The sequence below is a fragment of the Choloepus didactylus genome, chromosome 10 (genome assembly GCF_015220235.1).
Source record: "Choloepus didactylus isolate mChoDid1 chromosome 10, mChoDid1.pri, whole genome shotgun sequence".
NCBI classification, from domain to species: domain Eukaryota; kingdom Metazoa; phylum Chordata; class Mammalia; order Pilosa; family Megalonychidae; genus Choloepus; species Choloepus didactylus.
The window spans coordinates 24,767,500-24,790,984 of NC_051316.1; the positions used below are offsets into that span (position 1 = coordinate 24,767,500).

General features: G+C 38.3%; 1 protein-coding gene across 1 annotated transcript in view; it reads right to left on the bottom strand.

Moving 5' to 3' along the window:
• The window catches only part of LOC119504721 (contactin-associated protein-like 3), a 228,022-nt gene that overhangs the window by 125,178 nt on the left and 79,359 nt on the right, over positions 1-23,485 (bottom strand). The window contains exons 4-6 of the mRNA XM_037797178.1: positions 13,126-13,273; positions 3,400-3,603; positions 2,583-2,767 (exon numbers count right to left, since the gene is read on the bottom strand). Of these exons, the coding sequence (XP_037653106.1) occupies positions 2,583-2,767; positions 3,400-3,603; positions 13,126-13,273 (537 nt within the window). The remainder of the gene's footprint in view (positions 1-2,582; positions 2,768-3,399; positions 3,604-13,125; positions 13,274-23,485) is intronic.

Below are 23,485 nucleotides of genomic sequence, written 5' to 3' on the forward strand. Positions count from 1 at the left end.
AGATTTACCACTCTGTTTAAATATAATAACTGTGTCAGAAGAAATACCCTTCTTATAATTTGCTAATCATACATCGCTGTCATTTGTTGATGGAGAATATTACATCTTTATTTCTATGGTAAATCTTGATCCATGTAACAGTGTTTCCTACCATGATGGTGTTTTACTTTATAAACATTTCTAGCACCCAGTCCTTAGGTTGCTGTCTTTTGCTATTATATCAATAGGTTAGGAAAATAAAACCATGGCTAATCTCATTTAAGACCAGAATCTTCTGCTGGTCTCATCTGCCAAGACCACATATACCAAAAAAAAAAAAAAGAAAAGAAAAGAAAAGAAATTTTCTGATTTGCTCCAATAGATTCATCATGAAATTAAAATATGCTGAGCAAAAACAATGAAAAAAATATGTAGAGCCCCCCTGAGGAGCTGGGGGAGACTGCAGGGGTGTTGGGCTTCCCCACCTCGATGGTTGCTGATGTGCTCACAGACACTGGGGACTGGGTCTGAGGTGCCAAGCCCTCTAACATGGGACTTGCCCTTGGGAAGACGGTTGCTGCAAAGGAGAGGCTAAGCCTCCCTATATTTGTGCCTAAGAGTCTCCTCCCGAATGCCTCTTTGTTGCTCGGATGTGGCCCTCTCTCTCTGGCTAAGCCAACTTGAAAGGTGAAATCACTGCCCTCCCCCAGACGTGGGATCAGACACCCAGGGGAGTGAATCTCCCTGGCAACGTGGAATATGACTCCCGGGGATGAATCTAGACCCGGCATCGTGGGATGGAGAACATCTTCTTGACCAAAAGGGGGATGTGAAAGAAAATGAAATAAGCTTCAGTGGCAGAGAGATTCCAAAAGGAGCCGAGAGGTCACTCTGGTGGGCATTCTTAGGCACTATATAGATAACCCTTTTTAGGTTTTGGTGAACTGGAATAGCTAGCAGTAAATACCTGAAACTATCAAACTACAACCCAGAACTCTTGAATCTTGAAGACGATTGTATAAGAATGTAGCTTATGAGGGGTGACAATGTGATTGGGAAAGCCATATGGACCATACTCCCCTTTGTCCAGTGTATGGACAGATGATTGAAAAAATGGGGACCAAAAAAAAAAAAACTAAAGGAAGAATTAGGGGGGACAATTTGAGTGTCCTGTTTTTACCCTTGTTTTTTTTATTCTTGCTTTCACTTTTTCTGGCACAAGGAAAATGTTTAAAAAAATAGATCTGAGTGATGAATGAACAACTACACGATGGCAATGCGATCAATGGATTGCATACTTTGGATGATTGTATGGTATGTGAATAACTCTTAATAAAAAAATAAAAAAAATATGCTGAGCAGTACTGATAATACAGTATTTTAGTGTAGGGTAGAGATATGTGGGCAATGTGCTGCAAATATTGCAAGACTTTTAAAAATTTTAATAAATCCTATTAACGGTTTGTGTGCATTTGGCTCTCTTGTTATTTAACAAATCAGGTTGAAATACATGTTGGTTTTGTCTCCAAATCATTCCAGGTTGCTTATCCTGGTCTGGATCGCCCTAATACAAGAAGAAATCCCCCAGGAAATTGTTTATAGTCATATACCAGATATAATACAGAAAAACTGTCCAAAAGTAAATATTTTTAAATGTTGCTTGTTGTATTGATATGTGTGCCAGTTTGAATGCATTGTGTCCCCCAAAATGCCATTAGCGTTGATGCAGTCTTGTGTGGGCAGATAGATTAGTGTTGATTAGATTGTAATTCTTTGAGTATTTCCATGGAGATGCGACCCACCCAACTGTGGGTGATGACTCTGGATAATTTCCATGGAGGTGTGGCCCTGTCCATTCAGCATGGGCCTTGATTAGTTTACTAGAGCACTATATAAGCTCAGAGAGAGGAAGTGAGCTTGCCACAGCCAAGAGGGACACTTTGAAGAAAGCACAGGAGCTGAGAGAGAAGCTGCAGACAAGAGACAATTTGAAGATGGCAGTTGAAAGCAGACCCTTGCTCTGGACAAGCTAAGAGAGGATAAACACCCCAAGAGCAACTGTGAGTGACATTTTGAGGAGGAGCTGCGGCCTAGAGGGGAACGTCCTGGGAGAAAGCCATTTAGAAACCAGAATTTGGAGCAGATGCCAGCCATGTGCCTTCCCAGCTAACAGAAGTTTTCCCAACACCACTGGCCATCCTCCAGTGAAGGTACCCGATTGTTGGACACTTTATGGCCTTAAGACTATAACTGTGTAACCAAATAAACCCTCTATATAAAAGCCAGTCCATCTCTGGTGCTTTGCATTCCAGCAGCATTAGCAAACCGGAACAATGTGCCTTCATCTGTAGACTTCCTAAACTTAATTTTTAACACTGTATTACTACTTACTCTCATTTAAAGATTAACATCTATAAGGGATAAAATGTCTCCATGGCACCTGCCTCTATTTACTATTGTTCTACAATCACCTACAGGAAATATTTCACCAGAATCCTGAATTGCTAGGAGAGGCTATTTCTCTAAATACCAGTATTTTCTTTAGAGGGCTATATTGCATTCAAATGATAAAATCGATAATACTCAAAAAGTACTCTTCACACCTCATGATCAAGATCCAAATAGCTTGATCCTCCCTTTGCCTGAAAATGATGAGTGTGTCTGTCCACGGTGAAGTTGACATGAGTATCGAGGACCTCAACAAGGACAGAATGCCAGTGCTCGTCGTCCAGCAGGCTGCCCAGGGTGAGGTCAGTGCGGGCGTCAGTGGAGGGAAGCCTAGCATCACCTGAAAGGAGAGGAAGTGAACGCTCAATTATTTAAGCTCAAAACAATGGTTCCTCTTTAGTAGTTCAGCATATCTCCCAACAATTACACTTTCTTTATATCCTTCTATCCCAAGAACTGATCAGCTGGTTTTCCTCTTAATCTTAAGTAATTAAGACATTAAGTAATTTCTTCTATATTCATTTGTTGTTGTTATTATTTATTGCATTTTCATTTTTCAAAAAAAGATTTCTTCCTAAAGGCCTCATTAAAAGCTCAAAATTTTACACTGATCCACTTTGACCTCTATGACATTACCATGGGCTATTTACCGAGCATTTCACAATGATCTTCTTATACAAGTATAAAAATATAAAACTTTTTACATAAAAGCATATTCAAGATATATACATGTTGCCTGAAATCCACCCTCAACTCTAGGATCACCATATGTTTCCTTGTGCCTAAGAAAATTCTGGTTTATACCTGCTGTTCAAATAGAATTATACTGTGTCCCCTTTCATTCTTAAAAGCGTTCTGGTTTGCAGGATAAATTAACTCATCTACTAATTTACTGTAAAAAAAAAGTATTAAAAATTGCATAGTTTCATCTAAATAATCAGATTTTCAAAAACATTGCCTTGTAGTGTTTACCTGAATTGAGGGATAAGATGAGTTTGCCTTCAACTAATTCTAGAGTGACATGTTTGCCATTCTGGCCTTCTCTGTGGAGGAGAATCCCACTGCTCTGTCTGGTTTTAAATTTCAAAGAAATCACATCTTTTGTTGGATTCAAAGATGTCTGATTGAATGTGTACAGCAAGGAGCTTTTTCCATCAAAATTAACCATCTCAGATCCTGCAATGGAAGATATTACAAAGTTACTCTAAGTATAAATACGTAATACATTGAAAATGTGTATCAATAACGTATGCACATTTACATACATGCATATCTCTGGTCTGTTTCATATAGGGAAAATATACTTCTGCCGATTTCTTCTTGATATCAGAAGTTGATATACCTAAACTCCACAGTTTGCCTTTTCTAACACTTTCCCCCAAAAATGTATTATCTGGAGATACTTTCATTCATCTAATTCCAATCATTCCTCTCTCTTTTTTGGCCTATTTTCATCCTGTAAAAAATGAAGATTGGGAAAGAACTAGAATTCAACCTTCCCTGCAAAAATTATCCCTGTATATTTTGCCATCATTCAACATCAGTTTTTTGGAACGATTATGATAGTTCTCACCCGCTGGTAAAAGGTAAATTATCAATGTCACTCAACATAAATGGCTTACTTGTTTGGAAACCAGGGGCTTTGATTTTTAACAATTCTCATATGTGCTCTCAGTTAAATATACTTTTGTCTGGTCATAAAAGACACACATACACACCATACACACAAACACATGCACACCACTTTAAACTCATATTCAAAGCTCTTCAGTAAACTGGCAGATATTTTTTCTCAACATTTTGGCTTGGTCACAGCACTTACGGTACACTTATTTTGTATTTCCTCTTAGTAATACTATAAGCATGTTACAGCACATGGCTAGGAGGCTGACACATTTTCTCAGCTTCTTGACAGCATCTTTTTACTCTCGAGATCACACGCTTTCAGTGTATATTAAAAAGTTGTATTTTATCATTAATAGCAAAGAACATCAGTTGAAACCAGCTGCAGATGAAACAAGAGTACACAAAGGAATTCTTATTATCCAGAAAAATCTGATATACTTTCTATTTCACAAGTAAAAAAAAAAGTCTTTCAAGTAAACGAGATGGCATGTTTATTTAATTTGACAAAATAACTGTGGCTAATGTACACATCAGAACATATTTCATTAACATTAACTAAAATTTTACATCAAACCACTTATGGTCACAACTCAAAAAAATTGTCCATTTTATGCAGTTAACTTTTGAAAATTCAGAGGTTTGACTCAGGTACCAAGTGTATAATACTTAAGCAGTGCATTCTGTCTAAAACTCACATAAATGAAGCAATTATTCCTCCTTGCATAATTAAATGAGTGTGCCAGATAAAGACATGAATCTCTGTAAAATCCAAATGAAGGCTTCTTAACTTATTTGATGACACTAAACAAATGAAAACTTTGATAACAAAGAATTTAAACGCCTTCACATTTTAGCAGTACAGTTTATATCTGTGTTTCTCACTGAAGGTCATGATAATAAATAAGGCTTATTATTTCAATTAGTGAACAAGAGAGTTTTGCTCCATCAGTGATTCTGCCTGGATTATTTTGGTTTCATCATTTGCATCCTCATCTTCCCCAGCGCCACCACTCGCCAGTCTGGCTTTGCAACAGCGATACTGATTTTTAAATTGCAGCAGCATCAGAACCACCCAGAGGGCTTGTCGAACAGACTGCTGGGCCCTACCCCACGGTTTCTGATTAAGTAGGTCTAGGGCAAGGGCTGAGAATTTACATTTCTAACCAGTTCCCCAGGGATCCCTGATGCTGCTGGTTTGGGTGAACATATTTTGAGAACCACTACCCTACAGCACCTAAGTTATATTTCTTGAAACACTCCCCTCAGGCAAAACAAGTTAATTAAAATTTCACTGAAATTTACTGAGTAACTGAGACTCAGAATAATGACCTTGAAACCCTCTTGGAGTAATGTTTTCACTTTCTAATGTGAATGTTAACACTTCCATCTAAAGAAGTCACCGTCTGTGAATCATCAACTTAAGAGTTTATAAAGCTCATTCAATATATATTTTGACAGATATTTTAAGCCAAAAAAGTGACCAAATTAAAACACAAATATGAATATAAAAGAACCACTTAAAAATAATGTATCCTGCAACCATCCCAGTAGTTTGAGTAAAATCTTAAATGATGATGAACTCAAGCTCAACTTAGGGGGAACAATGAAAGATAAAATTCAAGCATGGCTTTCAGAAGTCGGAATTTGGAGCTGCTCATTTTCACCTGAAATGACCCATATCACTCTGCAACAGGATCACCAAACCGCAAACCATATGGGCCAAAGCCATCCCCCAGCCAGTTTTGTAGAGCCCCACAAGTTCACTTTAAAGGGCTGATACAAAGCAAACACAAAAGCAAAGAATGAGCAGCACAGACTATATGTGGCATGCAAAGCCTAAAATATTTACTAACTGGCCTTTTACAGGAAAAGTTTGTCAAGTCCAGTTCTATAGCATTATATCCAGTGATGGTTAGTATGTCTTGTTTCAGATTGTTTGGAGGCATCTGTGTTAAGAGCCAGCTGACAATCAGGCAATACGCCATCCTGGTTGGGCTTCAAAACTGAAAACTCTATTTTAATAGTTTTCGGACCTTGCAAATGTAACTATTTTTGTTGAAATTCATATCACATAATTCAATACACTCCATTTTATACCTACTTTTGGAGTATATATTTTATAAGCTAAATATTATATCAATATTTCAGCTCCCTGGCTATATATTACTCTAAATATGGAAAAGATTGGTTTTGATATAGACAGTTTTCCATAGCTTCAAATTCTGCTTTTTCAAAGACATTCATTACGTAGAGTTACATATTGTTATTAAAAACTGTTTTTTTCTGTCTGCTGCCCTCTTGACCTCATTTCTATTCATTCTACAAGTACAGTCCATTCAATTCATAGTGATGTAGCATCTACAGTTCTCACACCTTGTGCAAGATGCAGTGAACAAGGCAAAAATGACCTCACCCTCACTGAGTTGACAATCATCTCCATGCTTTCTAGCTTTCATTACATGAAAAAGTGTGTTCTACAGAGAACACCCTAAAGTCTTACTGTGGGTTGCCAAGAAAACACTAGTGAAAAGAAAACAGCTTGTAGCTCAGAACAGAAGTGTGGGAAAAAGTTGGGTCCTCCTTTGGTGGAAGTGTTCCGAAAGCAGGTTGCAAAGAATCCAGTGAAGCAGGAAACCACACTAATCATATAATACCCCTCACATAAAATTTTAAAGTATCCATCAGAAAGTACCTATCCATCGTCCAGAACACAGGTCACACTGTCAGTCAAGAAACCCTCAAGTTATTAAGCCCACACAATAAATAAGAATACATATTAGAATACACATTATCACAAACAGCTGTTTATAACAGAAATATTTAGATTGGAAACTCACAAGCCTCATCAAACAAGATCAAATCTATAAAATGTCATTCATAAATATTCACAAATCAACCTGAATATTTGGAATCAAATCAGTAACTCAATATGATGGTTAATTTCATGTGTCAATGTGGCTAGGTTATGGTGTCCAGTTGTTTGGACAAGCAAGCTCTGGCCTAGTTATTACTGTGAGGGTATTTTGTAGATGGATTTGCATCTATAGTCAGCTGATTGCATCTATGGCTGAATGCATCTACAATCAACAAAGGAGTCTGCCCTCAGCAATGAGGGGGTCTTCTCATCCAGCCCATTGCAGATCTTAAAACAAGAATTATGAGCATTTCAGAAGTAAAAAGGAAGAAGTTCTGCCTCTATTTCAGCCAGCCTGCTTTCCTGAGGAATTCAACCTTGCCCTCACTGGAGTCTCCAACTTATGGTTTGCCCAACAGAATTTGGGCTTGTTAACCCCACAAACGTGTGAGCTAATTCCTATAATTAATCTCAAATATCCTATCCATTCTGTTTCTCTGGAGAATCCCGAATAATACAGTCAGTAAATAAAAAATAACTGCTTGAAAAATTAGCACCAAATACCCAATACAATTTTTAAAGAAAACAGATAGAAAAGTAAATGTAAACAAAAACATCAAATATGGGGATAGAGGGCATTCAGTTCAGTAAGTCGGCAACCACTAGCTCCCCAAGAGTGCTGATGGAGGAGAGATTCCCTGCAACCTCCCTTGAATATAATCTACTCACTAAGTAGTAAAGCCTATCCTGGCCTCTGTGCTATTGATCTTGGAATGACTTGCAGAAGGAACTTCCACATCTTTGTGCTCATTGATAATACTGATGTGAAACCTGTTTCCTTCTGTATGCTAAAATAAGGTTTTTGTTATTTGATGGTTGTAAGAGCAAATAAAATTTTATATATCACTATTAACACAAATAACCCACTTTAACATTTATTTGGGTGAAAATGCCAATATAACATGTTAAATTTTCACTTAGCATCACAGTTAATAATAACTTTGAGAAGAAGCTTTCATGAAAAGTGTCATTGTATATAAGTCAACTATTTAAATATCGGGGTAAAAGAAAATGCAGGCCACTTATTATGGATTACAACAGGAATCAGTGGTTTCCCCAATTGTAAGAGTACAGAACCTACATGCCAGAAAAAATAGGATGAAATGTGATACTTGGCTGAATATAGGAAGTGTTTTTTCAATTTTATGTGGTTTTAGTTTATAACCAGTAGTTTTACTAACTGAGGTTATATTTTGGTGAATGAATTTATTGACAATATTATTAGAGTAAGCCTCTCATATATTGGTCTATTAAGGAAAGGAATCCATTTTACCTGTAGGGAGATTAAATTTGTGCCAAAATACCTCTACCCTGTTTTTCTAGGTCCCACAAATAGCCATTCATACTATTGAACATAACAACTTAGTGCAGCAGAGTTCAGGCAAAGAACTGTGGAGTTGTCCTGTAGGAGTCTGAAACATGGAAAACTTACTTATCCTCTCTGTGCCTAGCTTCCTCTTCCATAAAATGGTCTGATTTTGGACTTCTTCTAACCTCAAAGCCCTAAGCCAATAAATTCCCATGGTTTAAGCCAACCCATTGCATGGTATTTGTTTTAGCAGCCTGGAAACTAAAAACATTCATCTTACTCAGTATGGTGCCCTGTACAAGGTAAAAGTAGAACTGAGTTAATAGTTTAACTGCTTTCTACTTTTCTGTAACTAGAATAGATAACAGGGATCAGCATCCTCTCATAAGGGTAAAACTCCTTATTAATTTTCCATCAGATTTTTATATACCCACAATTAACCCAAGGTCACCACTTCCACTTTTTGTTGATTTTTCTTATATTCCAACCAGTACATTTCTAGACCAAAATCTACCAAGAGTAGGAACACTGGTGAAGAGCAGAAGTCCTGTACGTACCTCTTCTCTCAATATTTTTCTGAAACCTTTCAAAATACGCATTCCTTGTTTTTATAGAGTATTAACAGCAGCATTATAAACACTGAGGCATGTTGAGGCTGTTAAACAAAACCCATTTGTTTTTCATTGTAACAGTCAATATTTTTTTTAAAAAAAAAATAGACATAATATTGTAAACCAGCCAATTACTTGTTCTATTCCATTCTCGTCCTCCTTACCCCTCTTTTCTCAAGGTCTGACCTGAAACAGGACTAAATATACCATATTGGTGATTGACAAAACCCTCACAGGGCTCACCATTCCCATCCCTATTTATTCCACATTCCTAATAATTCATTCACTCCTTTCTATCTACCTCCTTCCCTCCTTCCCTCTTTCCTTCTTTTGTTCTTTCCTTCCCTTATTCATATAAAACAATTAACACTAATAAAAATCACAGTATCATAGTGGTACCAGTACTATAAAATATGACAGGAATACTACAAATTGCCATGGAAACACTTGAGAATGACACCTAAGATGATCATGGGCAGTCAAGAAGACATCAGGAAAGAAGGGACATAAGAGTTCCAAAAGATGAACAATAATCTAGTTAAAGAAATGAAGGGTAGAGCATCTGGGTGTCTGCGACTTAAAAGTCCCATGATTAGGATATCGATTTGGAATTGGTCAGTGTGTGAATGGTATGTGTGCTGGTTGGATGTATTATGTCCCCTCAAATGCCATGTTCTTTGATGCAATCTTGTGGGGGCAGATGTATTAGTGTTGATTAGGCTGGAACCTATTGATTGAGTGTCTCCATGGAGATGTGACCCAAACAACTGTGGGCAAGACCTTTGGTTGGATAATTTCCATGGAGGTGTTGCCCCACCCATTCACGGTGGGTCTGATTAAATCACTGGAGCCATATAAAAGAGCTGACAAACAAAAGGAACTCAGTGCTGTAGCTGAAAGACTCATTTTGAAGATAGCCATTGAAAGCTGATGCTGACATTTTGGAGAACGCCTTTCTGAAACGCAACCTGGGAGCAAGCAGATGCCAGCCATGTGCCTTCCCAGCTAACAGAGGTTTTCTGGACACCAATAGCCTTTCTCCAGTGAAGGTACCTTATAGTTGTTGCATTACCTTGGACACTTCATGGCTTAAAGACTGTAACTTTGTAACCAAGTAAACCCCCTTTATAAAAGCCAATCCATTTCTGGTGGTGTTTTGCAAAATGGCAGCATTAGCAAACCAGAACAGTATGGGAAACTCATGAAAGTGGATGAGAACCCAAAGACAGAGCTCTGTAGAGTAAATTACAAGGTGTAGAACACGTCGGTAGGGAAAATCAACACTGAATGGACGAGCTGCCAAGGGGGCAAGAAAATCATGAGAATTCTATGCAGTGAAGAGCGACTCAGAAAGCTGCCCCCACCATCACCAACAACACTGTCTTCCCCAGTCTAGAAATATGCATAATGTTTAAAGGAATAATGAACACATCACTGCTAACAGGGTGTTAAGAATCTGAAACTGAAAAGAAAGATTGCATCCAAAAGACATATGTCAAGATAAGTAATTTGGACATTATTCTCAATACAAACAGGGCACTGGAAATGCAAATGGAAAAGAAAAGATAATAACCATCAGTTTTAACAACAAACCATATCAAATTAAATTACTATCCACAATAAAAATGCAAAGTGCTTTGCTTGAACAATTATAAAAATAAAAACAATATATAGCCACTAATACAGCTTATTAAAGGATATACTTGGAGCTATTTTTTTTAAGTGGTGGCGATATATTATCTGTCTGCATTTTTTATGCCAGGAGCCCCTTGCTCCCAACAGTTCATGTCTGCTGAAGTTAGGGGTGTCATCATGTCCCGTGACAGCTCCACAGCCCACTGTGCCTTCAGGAATCAGGCACACAGCTTTGATCTTGGGCACACTGCTAGCCCAAGGAACTGGAATAATATCTCCCACGAGAAAACATCAAGCTAATGGCAAATCCCCATCAGAGAGCACTCTCTGCTTTGAAGTCAGTAAACCTAAAGTTGTTTCCAGAGTAGTGGGAGAAGGAGAGGTGCATTTCATGGGATCAAAGAGAAACTCTAAATATCAGGCACCTTCGCCATTGCAGCAGAGAGCATATTTATAGATTCAAAAGAACACAAACAGAGAAGGAAATGACCAGCAGAAGGAAGGAAAAAGTGTTGCCAATAAAGCATCATCTTCCAACTTAAATATTCGATGGAACTATGAACAATATAAGCAGAGACAGAGTTAGGAAACTGAGTAAAAGTGGAACATGTCTGAGATGTCATTAGAAAGGGGTCATTAAGCCAAGGCTGAAAGTGTCCTTTAATTTGAGACAGAGTTGCTTGGGCAAGCCTCTTCATCAGAAACTACTCATTGTCTGTGGGACTGCCAAAGCAGAAATGATATTCTTGGCACTCAACAACTCACCATACCCCAGAGTGCCAATGCCACCCTGTTCCAGTTTGCTAATGCTGCCGTTTTGCAAAATATCAGAAATGGATTGGCTTTTACAAAGGGGGTTTATTTGATTACAAAGTTACAGTCTTAAGACTATGAAGTGTCCAAGGTAATGCATCAACAAAGGGTATCCTCACTGGAGAAAGGCCATTGGTGTCCGGAAAACCTCTGTTAGCTGGGAAGGCACGTGACTGGCATCTGCTCCGGAGTTCTGGTTTCAAAATGGCTTTCTCCCAGGACATTCCTCTCTAGGCTTCAGCTTCTCTCCAAATGTCACTCTCAGTTGCTCTTGGAGTGTCTGTCCTCTCTTAGCTTCTCTGGAGCAAAATCTGCTTTCAATGGCGGTCTTCAAACTGTCTCTCATCTGCAGCTCTTCTCTCAGCTCCTGTGTGTTCTTCAAAGTGTCCGTCTTGGCTGTGTCAAGCTTGCTACTTCTGTCTGAGCTTATATAGTGCTCCAGTAAACTAAACAAGGCTCACGCTGAATGGGCAGGGCCACACCTCCATGGAAATTATCTAATAAGAGTTATCACCTACAGTTGGGTGGGTCACATCTCCACAGAAACAACCTAATCCAAAGGTTCCAACTTAATCAAAACTAATATGTCTGCCCCCACAAGACTGCATCAAAGAACATGGCACACACCCCATCCCTGAACCAAGAGAATGCTGAAGTTCCTGCTACTGTGCTTTGTGTATGCCATGCCCCTCAACAAGGTCCTCTCTGGCTCCTACCTGAGCTCTTGAGCGCTCATGCCCTTCACTTTGAAATCTTACTGTTGGAAAGATTCCTTATCTAACCCTGAATAATTGATCTCTCTACACCCCAGGCAGTATATTCATGCTATAGTGTTTTACATTTGTTTTGTATAGTTTGATGACTTTTCATAACATCCTGATAAAGGAATAAATTTAGAATCATCCACCACACTTAATATCTAACATATTTCTTTGCAAATGCCAAGTGTCCAATAAATACTTCTTTGAGGAATGAGGGGATAAAGAAAAGAATGCATGAGCAGTATAGTAGTTAAGAGAACCAAACTTGGGGAAAAAAGATCTGTTTTTAAATTCTAGAGACCATACCTAATGGCCAGGTGACCTTGGCCAATGTCTTAATTTCTTTAAGTTTCAGATTCTTCCTCCTCTGAAGCCAACAGGTTACTAATATATCTAATTAATGTGGTTGGTAGGAGGGTTGAATGATAAAATGTCTGTAGATAACAGCATCTGGCACATCAACTACTCCAAATATGATATATATTATTATCACACTTTCCTGCAAGTTGAATGCTTTCATCAGGTACAAATGAGCTACAAGGTACAATAAGCTATGCCAACCAAACACCAAGCCTCATGAGGTATTCTCATCCAACTTATTCTTTGTCTTATTCTTCAGTTTTCATAAAAGTATTTTTTAAAATCAATATTTCCTCATTGTGTTAATTTAAGAAATTCCAATATATTCTGGATCTTCAAAATGGCAACTGTATAACTGACTCCTCCTCTATATGTAATACAAAAAAACATGGCTAAAAGATAAAATTTTAGGTTGTATAATATGATACTAGAATAAAAAGATTAAACGCGTCCTGTAAAGTAAGTACTTTGTTACACCCTTGGAATCTGCAGAGAGATAAGGCTCAGTTCAGGTTCTTCTAAAGACAGTGGACACAAAATGCTCCCCATCAAAACCAGTTCTACTCACGTAGCCAGTTAAAAGGCTGAGGAACAAGATCTCTTTGCAGTTCAGCTTTTACAGCATTTCATGCCAACCCTGACTTCAGTTGAGGAATGAGCAGCACTTACTGTAGGCACATCCGTACACCTCGATCCGCATCCCAATCCTGCCCTTGGGGTTCCAGGCTCCAGGGAGGAAGCGCAGGAACCTGGCTTCGATGGGGGGCTGGAGCCTGTAGTGCACCACGCTGTCTGCATTGGTGTTTCCTGGAAAGCCCTGGAGAAAACGGAGAAGGAGATCAAGGCATCTACAGAATATCATCATCTTGTCACCTCTCATGTTATTGAGCAATGGCTGGTTTGCTTTGATACTAGGCCAAAGTCTACCTTCTTTATAAAATCTCTGCTGATGTTTAATGAGATGTGAGAACCTCTTCTCAGTCCCTGGATTAGTCACCATCGTCTAAGTTTTCCTTATTTCCAGGATAGTTTAAACTTTATCGGCACCATTAAATCTGCTATAAACACAGTGACCTTCATAAAGCTTGCTTTGAGAAAGTTGTTCATCTCCTAAACCCTTGTCTTAATCTGAGATAGACAAAACACACAGCATTCAGGGCAATCAAGCACAATGGCAACTTGCAAAATAAGTGCAATAAGAATCCTAAGACTCTAGAATTAGAGAGCCAGAAGGGATCTGGAAAGTATTCTAATTCAAACCCCTTAATTAATCGATGCAAATCCCAAGTCTAGGCAGGTGAAAAGATTCTCTTGTTAAGACAGCGATCATATAGCAGGGTCAGGACGAGATCCCAGGGCTTGGGATTTCAATCCCAACATTCTTTCCATGTTATTGGGAGCCCCACTTCACCAGCATTTAGTGGGAACCTGAGGGGAAGTACATATTAATTACCACAAGACAGAAAGGTGTGCTTTCCTAGGCATCAGGCTTTACGCTAGGAAAGGCCAGTCTGAGATCAAAGGAAGTTATTATAATGTTCGACTCATTTTGCATGGTGTATATTTTAATTTGGATATCGGCATATGGGAGAATAAAAAATGGATGATATTTCCGCATATACACATTTATTATAGAATCCTTACTAATGATTTGATCAAGTTTTTTAAAAAACATAAAATTTATATATACAGGAGAAACTTTTAAAAATATAACACAAACCCCAATGCAGAGTGTCCACTCCTTATACATACCCCAACCTTGCAAACCTCTCTCTAATTGTATTTACTGAAGTGTTCTGTGATTTTATATTAAAAAAAAAAGTTGGGTGGTTTTCAGGGTCAAATGAGTTTGATGACCCTCTGTTAACAAAGCCATTAGCTTCTTACTTCTACTCTCTTGCCCAGCTCAGGAAGTGCCATTACCTCTAGGTCCACTGAGATCCCAGAATCCTCGGTATCAACAAGCAAGTCCTGCAAGAGCCTCCTAATAGATAAAGAACCTTTTGGGCATTAGCATTTTAGAATCACAGGACCAAGTTTCTGCTCTTGAAGCTTTACATTCCATTTTAAAATTGATACTATTTATCAGATTCTTAACCAGTTATCCTAGATGACTGTAACAAGCTATAACAAGCTAAGGCATTCCTAACCCTAACACAGCAACTGAATAGAAAATGCTGCCCCATCCAAGTACCTGATTGGTTTATGTTCTGAAAACAAAGAGTTTGGAACCGTATGTACCCCAGAAAAACATGTTCTAAAGTTAACCTATTCCTGAGGGTGTGGACCCATTGTAAGTAGGATCTTTTGATGAGGCTACTTTAAAGTGTGAGCCACCTCATTCAAGATGCATCTTAATCCTATTACTGGAGTCCTTTATAAACATAATGAAGACAGAGAGAGAGAGAAAGCCATGGAAGCAAGAAGCTGAAAGCAACAAATCCAGAAAAGAAGGGAGAGACTAGCAGACACCACCATGTGCCCTGCCATGTGGCAGAGGAGCCAAGGATCATCAGCAGACGGTCTTCAGGAAGAAAGCACTGCCTTGATGATGCCTTATTTAAACATTTTCACAGTGTCAAATCTATAAGCTTATCGGCTAATAAATTCCCATTGCTTAAGCTGAACCATTTTATGGTATCCGCTTTAGGCAGCCTAGCAAACTAAAACAGTCCCCTCTATTATGTTCCTTTTGAAATCTACTGTCAAACATCAAAACTATCTTAATGCTACAGATGTTTGGAACCCACAGTCAAAAATAAAATGTAGTGCTGTTAGGGGGGCTTCACCTTCAAGTTCTGTACACTTTGATCACACATAGCTGAATTATTCAGAAAGCCAAAGACAGAGAATCCTTCATTTAATAGTAATAAAACTACAGAATTAAAAAAAGAGTCACTTTCTAATGCTCATTTGCATCAGAATGACAAACTCACTGGTGTGCAGTTCACATGAGTTGCCAGGTGTAAGCAAGACAGGAGCTGGGTTCTTTTAGTTTAACCAAGAATGATATCTGCCTAGTTATATAGCTTTTTTTAAACTCTGGGCCAAGCTTAACAACTCAACTGAACCAAATTCATCATCAGTTGTGCAAACTTGCTACCACTTGTGAATTTTCCTCAGTATAAATAAATGGAACTAAGAACATAGCAAACTCAAATTTAATGCTAGTGCATGCTTCAACTCTGCAACACTTCTTGGCTTGTGGATGAAATACCAACTTAGATGCACTCAATCATTTATCTCTTATCCAAGGAAAGTGTAATCTTTTGCTAATACCAACATCTTTTTCCAAGCATTAGCAACTGTAATGCCAAGATCAGGTAAAGCCTTTCCACTGCCTCCATGCTCAAAGGGGAAGCTGAGAAAGCCTACCTACAACATTAAACTGGATACCTGAGGCTGATACAGGTAAAGAAGCCACATCCAGCTCTACCACTTCCCAGCGTGTGGTCTTACACTGTTACTACCCGCTGCAAGCTGCAGTTTCTTCATCTATCACACTGGTTCAGTAAAATCTAACTTTAAAGGTTGGAGTGGTATTTAAGTGAGATAATAAATGAAAAGCCATCAGCCCTCCATCCACCTGACTCCAGATAAGCACATACCAAGAGGTGGCTGCAGTTTTGGTTGGCAGACATGGCTCATCCATCAGATTCTGAACCCTGTTATCTATGTTCTATTTGAGGTTCAATATCAAAACCATCTAGCTAAACACTCAAGGCAGGAACATCAGCTCCTACACTCCCTGTAGATCCAAATTATAATTCCATTTAGAATTCAAGTCAATAGTTATTTGAATGCACCTGATGAAAATTTTAAACCTCAGTATAAACTATAGGAAATTATTTCCTAAAAAGGACACTTGAACAAAATTTTTGTGTTGTCTTTACGTATTATTCTTATTTATTTCTGAAGTGCTTTGTTTATTGAATACAAACTCTGGAGACTGTACAACTGATTGGTGTGATTACAAAGCTATATAGCAAAAGGAATTTCTGTTTCTGCTGTCATACAATTAAAACAGATTACTATTTAAGAAGTATTTCAAATGAGAGTAATCTAACTTAATAGTCTATGAAAAGAGGAGATTAAGAACACACAGTCTTTTACAACTTCTGAGATCTGCATACAAAACAAAATATTCATTACATATGGTTTTAATTATATCTGAATACTTGGAATCCATATGTGTATGCGTATAAACAATGCAATCCTTTAAAGTTACAGAAATTAGATGAAATAAGTTTGGACAGAAGGGATCTCTACTAGTATCTCACTCTCACAACATTTGGGGCTTATTACTAAAATGACCTCTTTTTTTAACTAAAATAATGTTTATCTTTATAAAATAAAGTAAAAGCTATTATTTCGATTATGTACTTTTGCTTTGGGCTTTCCAGAACAGATGTGAATGCAATGGCCAAGCTTTTAACTATTCATAGTGTCAGAAACAGAAGCCCACACTTGCCTTCTTCTTACAGGTCACAAAACAAGGATTTCATAGATATATGAGGAAACATCATCTATGAAAATACACAGCAAATCCTTCTCCATCTCTGGTTAGGTGTGGTCTCAGGGACATTACCATCTGCGTGTGTAAAGTAGGAACCAGAATATCTCTTACAATTTTGATGAACTGGTGCAAAGGATTTCATGTGCTTATAATCGAAACATTTTCTTTACAGTGTTCTTCTATTATCTTCCACATAATTAAAAACAAACCACCCCCTCTCCGTTGATAGCACGAACCAGTTCAGTTTGATGAGACGTCAATATTCAATAGTTTTAAGGGCAGCACAATTGAATGCTTAATCAAGTATTAATAGTGAACATTGTCTGGTAAAGTCCTCAGTTTTGGTAAGCATACTTTTTGGGTACACGTGAAAGTATGAAAATCTTTACCTTGGGATCCACTCACATGACATAAAAATGTTTCCTCAAAAAATTCACTTAGGGATTAATAATGTAGCTAAAAAGTTGCTAATTCTCCATTTTAATTTGTTTAGCCATCACATTGGTGGGATCTAAATAACCCCAAGAAAGGATCACTTAAGTGGCTCGTGCAGAAGCAGGATCTCTGGCATAGCGTAAGGCATCACAATTCTGTGTTGAAGTCAACACAGAAGTCATCACTTTGGGTGTGAAATAACTGTGTCTCAAGAAATAACTTAACATCAATCCTTTATTTCAAAATTTGAGGGATAGTGCTTACAGAAATGGGTCTTCATGATTTTAAAAATAAATATTGAGTCTCTACCATGTGCCACTATAATACAAGATATTTGTAACTCAACACCCTGTTAATCACATTTTAAGACTTGTAAGGTAAGAGGTGGGATGCTTGTTGGCTTAAGGAAGTGCACAGGGGTCTCTGTGTGCTAATTCTGGCTCTTTTAATTGCTGGACGATACTGATCTCAAACATAACCTTAATCTCTGCAAGTTTCAACATTTGCATGAACAAGGTGAGAAGCAGAAGGAGAAGGGGGAGGAGGAAGAGGAGGAGACGGGGAAAGAAAGAGAGAAGAAAAAGAATTATTTTAAAAAGAATTTTAAGAAGATGAATTTTAAAAATAATAATACTTTGTCCTTGTTATTTCCAGAGGATCAGAGGCAACGAACAGCACACTAAAATTATTTCTTATAATTGTGCAATGGAGAAAGTTGTACATAATTGTTTTAAAACAAATAAATTACTTAAATATAGCATTAAATAGCAAAATACTATAACATTTCTATGGAACCATTTCCTGTATTTTCTATAAGGTTGATAAGGAATGCCTCCTCATTTTACTTTCATTTTATTGAATGAACTGGAAATTCAGTGGCATGGGCTTGAATGCCAAAGTGCCAAGTTGCTGGCTACGGAGCAACGAGTAAATTGTCTACCTAGTCCCTCAAGATCTAAGTTTGTTCAGACCTCACTGTCTTGTACCAGGTGAATTCTAAGGTTTTTCTTCATGCTGACAAGTTTACTTCAACACATTCAAGAAAGTGAATGAATAATCTCTCCTCTCACATGATTGAAACAAGAAAAGAGGTATCTGAACTACACTTACTCACAGTTTGTTTTCCAAGCACTTATATAACACAGTTGGTCCTATTATTCACAAATCCTGTATTTGTAAATGTGCCTACTCACTAAAATCTGCTTGTAACCCTAAAATCCTAAACTCATGGCACTTTCGTGGTCGGCTGCAGACATGAAAAAAGCAGCAAAGAATTAGAGTTGCTCCCGTGCACATTCCCAGCTGAGGCTGAACGAGGCAACGCTCTGCCTTGCCTTCTTGTTTCAGCTCTCATTCTCAAACAACTGTCCTTTCTGCAAGAAATTTACTGTCATGTTTTTCACATTTTTGTGCTTTTTGTTGATTATTGCATTGTTTGAAATGGGTCCCAAGCATAGGGCTGAAGTGCTGTCTAGGGTTTCTAAATGCTAAGAAGGCTGTGATGTGTCTCACAGAGAAAATACGTCTGAGACAAGCTTCCTTCAGGCATGAGTTACAGTGCTGTTGGCTGTGAGCTTAATGTTAACAAATCAACAACACAGATTGAATAAGGTGTCTTTACACAGAAAAATACATAAAACAAGTTTCTGTACTGATCAGTTGATTGCCATGTTATGACCCGAGGCTCACAGGAACTTCACCCTATGTTTGTGGCAACTTTATAAAACATAACTACCATGAATAACAATAAAATATATTGTTTTTTGATATATTTGATATGATAATCTCAAGTTGTAGACACTCTCTTTGGCATAGTATATATTTAGTATTTTCTAGTTTGATTTAGGGCCTCTCAGTGGAAGCAAGTCAGAGAATCAAATCAGCGGCTGAGCCAAAGATGACTGTCGTCCCTGTGTGTCCCACCGACTCCTGCTACAGCAGGAGGGAACCCGCCCTATGGCTGACAGCAACACGACCATGAGCAGAGACGCCAGGTCCACCACGCCTCACCAGGGGCCAGGGCGGATAAAGAAAAAAGGGAAGTATAATTGTGGATTAAACAATTAAGTTTCCAAAATTTTGTGAAATCTATATTAATTTAAAAAAAAAAAAAGTGTTTTTACTAGCGTAGGAAAATCCAAGGGAGGAAAAAATGCATTCTCAAATTCTTCATAAAATAATGCTGCTGGTGATGTTTTTGTTTGTTGAGAGCTTCCTATGCCTGAAGCCCCGGGCCAGGCACTTTGCTTAGATCACCTCATTTAATTGTCATGAGGATTTAACCACCTTCACCTAAATCAAGATTCAATCCACCTAACTGGTTGAAATGCAAGGAAGATATTGTTAACGTGGCCTGGTTTACAAAGCAAATTGTTTTTATTACTTATTTTCTAGATTATTTCACAGACATTAGATTAATGTTTTAAGAGGAAAAAAAAATCATTTTAGTGTGATAGATCTGCTCGTGTTTTATCACAAGGCTTGGATATAAAAATCTCAGAAATGTGCATAAATCTATATTACTCATGAATAAATGAAAAAAGAATTTATCTCCTGCAATAAAACGCTAAAAATGTGAGATAACAGAATAAATTATTTAAACCTAAATGTGTGACTGACTATAGGTCCAGAAAGTCTAAGCAAATAAACAAAATTAACTTTATAGTTATTTGGCACATCACTAAGTACAATTTGATGTATGCCAAAAATGGTCATTCATTCTCAAAATCTCTGTTCCAATCCTCCCAAGTGGGTGTGAGGCATCAGAATGTTGATTTCTGTGGATCTCCTGGACTTTTCAATCTTAAGAAGTCCCTTCTTAAAAGTTAACTACCCCTATGTGGTATTCTTTTAGGTTAGGATCTCTCATCTATTTATTTATCCAAAAATATTTATTTAACCACAATGATGAGTAGCTGTAAAGTGGATGAAAGCAAAGCAGGTGTGATTCTTTCCTTGGAGAGAGTACATTTTAGAATCTCCTTTCCTTGGAGAGCTGACAGCAGTTGACACAGATTGGGTTGGGGGTGGAGAGGACAAAACAAAACAAAAAAGCAAAAGCTATTCTCTGAGGAGGTGAGAGGGAAATCACAGAACACTTCCTTTGAACACTTTACAATTTTGCCTTGGGCTGGTTCTGCGGACAGAAAATAAAACCTGTGGAAAAACTGCCAGAGGAAATCGCTGCATGGAGTATTTCTAAGATAGCGTTATGGGTTTATAGTTTTTCACTTTTATTGTGTAACTGTCTCGGTTCTGGGAACATTTCAGAGAAAAACCTTAAGCCAGCTTTCAAGTAAAGCAATAACAACATACTACAGTGTGATCAAGTGGCTATTTTAACGATTTATAATTACACAGCTAACTTAGAAGCTGCTGTTCCCTTCCCAAGTAGAGCTTGTTAAGAGTTAGGTGAATTCACAAATGGGTGCAATATGTATTATATTTCTGTCCAGGGCTATTTTTTCTTAAAATTTTTATAGTAGCTTATGTTGTGACTTTAAGTGAAAATACTTTGCTATGTATTTCTGTTACATACCCACTTCCAATATAGCAGAAATATTGAAAGATAGAATTCACCTGTTGTTCTCTCACCTCTAAGAAGCTTTGAATTTGTATTTTTGGGTACACTATGTATTGAAAAGGATGTGAGCGTCTTTTACGGGAGATGATTTTTATTCACAACCTGAATATATCCATGAAAAGTACGAATACTAGGATCTTTCAATTCAACGCCCGTTTCTCAAAGATTCAGTTAAGCAGGGCCTGGGAGCCAGCCACCTCAGCTCCTGTGAAGGGTTCTGCTTTCCTAATAACTGAACCTCTCTCGGGTCCTGTCCTCTTCCCGGGGCCCTCTCCGGCTTCTAAGCTGGAGCCATAAGGAGAATCCCAGGAGCCACACAAGCTGCCAATGGGGTCTCCTTACCACCCCAGGAGAGTAACGGGGAAGACCCAGAGCTGTGGGAAAGCTCCAGACTGCTGTCCTCTGCTTCCTGCCACCTCCGGCACCGGCAATCTGCAAACCCAGATGGCCCCTCAGGACTGGCTCTCAGGAAGTGGCAAGAGCTGCTCTCACACACTGCGGGGTTCCAAGAGCCTCCTGCTCTTAGAAGCTTATCACTGCCCACATTTATTGGGCTTATAAGCTTAGTGAGGCAATGCTAGACATTGTGGGGAAAAAAATAATATTTCTGAAGTTGGAAGATCTAATTCAGAGTTCCTGACCTGCCATGAATCCAACTGCGTGTAAATCTCACTTAATCCCCTTGAACTTCCCTACCTTCTGTGGAAAATAGAGGTGCCTGTGAGTGCCTGAGTACCCAGGGAAGGGAAGATGTATTAGTGTTTTGCATACTATGTAAAACCACAAATGAGTTTCATGGCCAATGAATTGCGCAATGAGGCAAGGTGGAAAGAAAACGGTGAAGGAAGGAACTTAAAAAAAAAAAAAAGGAGGGAAAGGAAAGCTATTATTTCCTTTTACGCTGTAACGCATGCATTGAGGATTCTGAAAGCAGCTGGGTGTTTCGTAGATGAGCCTTCCACGTGCCGGGGCCATGGAAACCGGAGCAAGGTGTTGAGTGTTTCAATGACAAATCACCGTTAAGTAAGAGAAAGCCATTTTCCTCTTGCTGATTTTCAGAGAATTTGGGATTATATGTATATTTTACAATCGTACTGAGTAATAGAAAAAAATCTTGTTTCTTTCACTCTGTGGAAGGGAAAAAAAGATCGAGAATGAGAATAAAGAATGAAGGTGCTATTGGCGGAAAATGGATATTTCAACTCCAAATATATGCAATTTGGGAAAGCAAGATGGTTTCCTAGACAGTCTTTCTGGAAGGTTTTTCTGGTTCCTGGATGAGCTATTAGAGAGCCTGCTTCCTGGTCATTTGCTCTTATTGGCTTCATTTCTCTTGGTCTTCATCTTTATTTTTATTCCCTGCATTTACCTTGGCACTCATTACTATCGGCTATGAGTTATGGCTAGTAAAATCCTACTGTGTGGAATGCATTAGAATGAGGAGCTTGAGCTATGATAATTTAGGCAGAAAGAACCACACTTCTACTATATGCTTTTAAATCAATAAATAGCTTTTTAAAACATGCATTAAGAGTTACAGACATACTCACTATTACACAAATGGATGTCATGTCCAAAAGAATTGATTGAAAGCAGACTTTTTTTGCTAAGCAAATGTGATCTACCTTCTATACTTTGGGATATTTAATGCAAGGGGCAATCAGACTTCCCGCTATTATCGTTCTACGTGTTTGAAAAGAGTTAATCTGACCTTTCCTCAGTATTTACTTGAGTGTGATTTTTTAGGTCTCATTTTACTAAGCTAGATGAACCATACAACGTGATATAATATCAGCAACTCAGAAGTCATCAGTGCAGCTTAAATGCAAAGCTGCTCAATAGTGCATCACGACACTCTCAGAAGCTGTGAAAATGTGTTGTGGATGTATTAACCATAGGCTTATCTCACATACAACTCTTCAGTCATAGAAAGAATGGTTTCACGAGCTAAAAATTATTCTGAAAAACATAATAGCTGTCCTTGCTTTAACAGCACTCCGGTGATAGGGTATGAGAAATTAATGTCAAATAGTTTTATAACCACGCCACCCCCCAAGATTAAACCACAAAATGATCTATACACAGTAAACTATTTTTCTAAGATATGTGTCTTATAAAATGGCAGCTTGCTTGCACCTGGAAATGCAGTAAACTATACTTGCTCACGACGTGTACAGAAAACCATCTCTGGTGAGGTAAGGGACTGGGCATTAGAGGTGAGGCGACAGAACTTTGCCCTCAGGTACATCACAATGTATGATGATGCAAGTGCATGAAAAAGCACACAGGGCACTAGTGCTGCAACGGGCTCTGCACCGAAATGCACATAATGCTGGCAGCAAAGTCAGGCCAGGTTCCCCACACAAGGAGATAGAGGAAATCTGGGCTTTGAACAAAGAAACGGAGGCAACAATTGACCTAGACAGGGAGGGCATTTCCTGCAGAAGGAACCTCCAGTGCAAAGTCACTGAGGAATGAAAGAATGTGGTGTGCTC